Source organism: Propithecus coquereli, unplaced genomic scaffold (assembly GCF_000956105.1).
Source record: "Propithecus coquereli isolate 6110/MARCELLA unplaced genomic scaffold, Pcoq_1.0 Scaffold8, whole genome shotgun sequence".
In the NCBI taxonomy this organism is placed as follows: domain Eukaryota; kingdom Metazoa; phylum Chordata; class Mammalia; order Primates; family Indriidae; genus Propithecus; species Propithecus coquereli.
The window spans coordinates 770611-773381 of record NW_012154173.1 but is presented as its reverse complement, the minus strand read 5'-3'; the positions used below and the strand labels follow the sequence as shown (position 1 = coordinate 773381).

Here is a 2771-nt window from a genome sequence, read left to right as displayed (position 1 = left end):
CATCTTCTCTATAAAATGTGCTACTGACACTCATGGCACCCTGAATGCTCGTGACTGGTGGCTTCCATTTTAGGACACCTGCATACTCTGGTTCCCCCTGAGAGAGGTATGATTATTAAAAATTAGTTGTTCCCAAATTTGTGTATACAGATTTAAGTAAGTTTACTAATGCTATATGAAACAATGCTACCTGAGTAGGCTGGAGCTGATCTTTCTGCTTGGTATGTCCTTTTATTCAACTTTTAAGAAGTAGCTGAAAAGTACTAGACTTCTACTTTTTGGCAATCTTGCCCTCCTTTCCAGCTCTCACATCCCCGTAATTCACCATGAATACCTGTGCCATATTAACCACGATGATGAACAGTTGTATATGTGGTTTGCTGGAAGGAGTCTTAGAAGTTAAGTCACCTTTGATATGTCTAACAGATGTTTCTCACTCCTTTAGCTTTTAAAAGAGAAACAATTTTTCTCCTTTTTCTTTGCTAACAAAATGTAAAATATTTTCCCAGATAGATGTCCCTTCTTTTGTACAGATCGGTCTATATAAAAAACCTTATGACTCTGAACTCCTTGATGGGATCGTGTGTTTCTTGATTTTTATAACCCAGTGTCAACACATAGATCAATGTTTGTTGAGTAAACAAATGAAAGAATAGGCTATCTAATTTTTTGAACTGAGAATATCTTTGTAAACATTTAATGACACTACTTCCATACTATACTGTTAAGGACTGAATGTCCCCTACGAAATTCATAAGTTGGAGCCCTAACTCCCAGTGTGGCTGTATTTGGAGATGGGGCCTCTCAGGAAGTAATTAAGGTTAAATGAGGTCATAAGGGTGGGGCCTTGATCTGATAGGACTGGTTTCCTTATAAGAAGAGTCACCAGAATGCTCCCTCAAAGCCCAAGCACACAAAGAAGAGATCATTTGAAGATACAGAGAGATGGTGGCTGCCTACAAGCTAAGAGTAGAGGCCTTAGAATGAAACCTACCTTTCAGAGCCTTGATCTTGGACTTCCCAGGCTCCATAACTATGAGGAAATAAAATTCTGTTGTTTAGTCCACCCAGTAGTCTGTGGCATTTTATTACAGCAGCACAAGTAGACTAATATATATTAATAGTAATACATACGCATATACATCTCAATAGAATTCATTTCATACATATTTCATTTGTCAAAAGGAGCCTCAGAAGTAATGGAGTTTTAAAATGTCTAACAGATGGTTTCTCCCCTTTAGCTTTCAAGAAAAATTTTTTTTCTTCTTAAATTTTTCTTTCCTAACAAAATGTATAATATTATAAACAGAAGTCCTTTTGTGAAAATCTTTTTTGTCTTAAGCTTACAATCTACAAGAAATTTAAGATAGCTCTTATGTGGGTACAATTAATACAAAACCCACAACATACAGTGGCTTAACAAGTGGCTAAATGTTTGTGATTCTCCTACCCTTTCCTCATGCTTGTCACACCTCATGTTTGCAGATGGTTGCAGTAGTACCTCTGAACATGGTCTGAGATCAAAACAAGAGGATGGGGGGAGAGGCTGTATCAGCAATGTGCTTGCCTTCTTATATGAAAAGATTTCCCAGAAGCTTCTAGCAGACTTCCATTTATCTCATTGTTCATAACTGGGACACAGGCTCAAACTTAGCTACAAGTGGAGCTGACAATCAAGTATTTAGTTTTTCTAATTCCTGTCTTGGAGGTGGCCAAGCAGAATAGGAATGAAAATATCTCTTGGGTTAGCCAATCAACAGTGTCTGCTGTCCAAAGGAACTAGAGGCTTGGACTGGTAGATCAGCTAATTCTAGAGAAAGAGTTCTCCAGAGTTCTAGGCTTAATAACTTGAAGGTGGGGCTTTACATTTCACACTTCAGCAAAGGACTTTAGCCACTATTTGACTAACATTATTAGCTCTTTGATTACAATTAGCTAGGCTGTAAATATTATATTAGGGTATTTAAGATTTATTCTCATTCTCACCATATCTATTACAATGAAGCACGACTTTTCATTTCTTGAGTATACATTGGCTGCATTGTTTTTTGTCGTTTGTTTTGTGTGGAGATAATGACACTGATCTATTTTTCCGTAAAAGATAAATATAAGATAGTGGCAGTGAGGTTCTAATTTGAAGCTAGGATTGAAAAACGATATTTTGACTTTATTTACACTGTGCTCTTGCCAAAAATCTCTGCATAGCTTACCACTAGCTAGCAGTTCTAAATTTGCACTGTGTATTGACTGATCTTACTTCAAGCCATTTTTAAAAGAGAAGAATAATTTAGGTTTTTGTAATTACTGGCATCACTCACTGATGGTGGTAATTGTGTTAGATCAGGCACAAGCTCTGACAAATTCTTACCTAAATGTAGTCTAAAATGCCATTCAAATCTGAGACTTTAGCAGAATATGTTCTAATAGAACAATTTAAACAGGGAAAAGGTAGGGTTAAAAGATAAGATAAAAAAGCCATAATTACCACAGTAGTGTAGCTATATAATAGCTACAGGTGAACTACAATTTGGTTTAGAGCTGCCTGAAAGACAAAACAAAGAGGAGAAACAAAGAGAGTAATAGAGTCTTTAAGACAAAAACAAATCAACTGCTTAGGAGAAGCACTGGTTTTACTGCTACTGAGACCTAAGAGAATTTTCTCCTATGGGTCCTCATAAAAGGTACACTGTGCATTATAGTAGCCATCAGCCATAAAACACATGTATTGAAAATACACATTTTGATGATTGTTTTTGCTATTAGAAGCAAAC

The 2771-nt window shown here is 36.4% G+C and overlaps 1 protein-coding gene across 1 annotated transcript in view; it reads right to left on the bottom strand.

Annotated features, from left to right (window-relative positions):
- Positions 1 to 1745: 1745 nt before the first annotated feature.
- SNX16 (sorting nexin 16) overlaps positions 1746 to 2771 on the bottom strand; it is a 44775-nt gene continuing 43749 nt past the window's right edge. The window contains exon 6 of the mRNA XM_012663095.1: positions 1746 to 1824. Within this exon, the coding sequence (XP_012518549.1) occupies positions 1746 to 1824 (79 nt within the window). The remainder of the gene's footprint in view (positions 1825 to 2771) is intronic.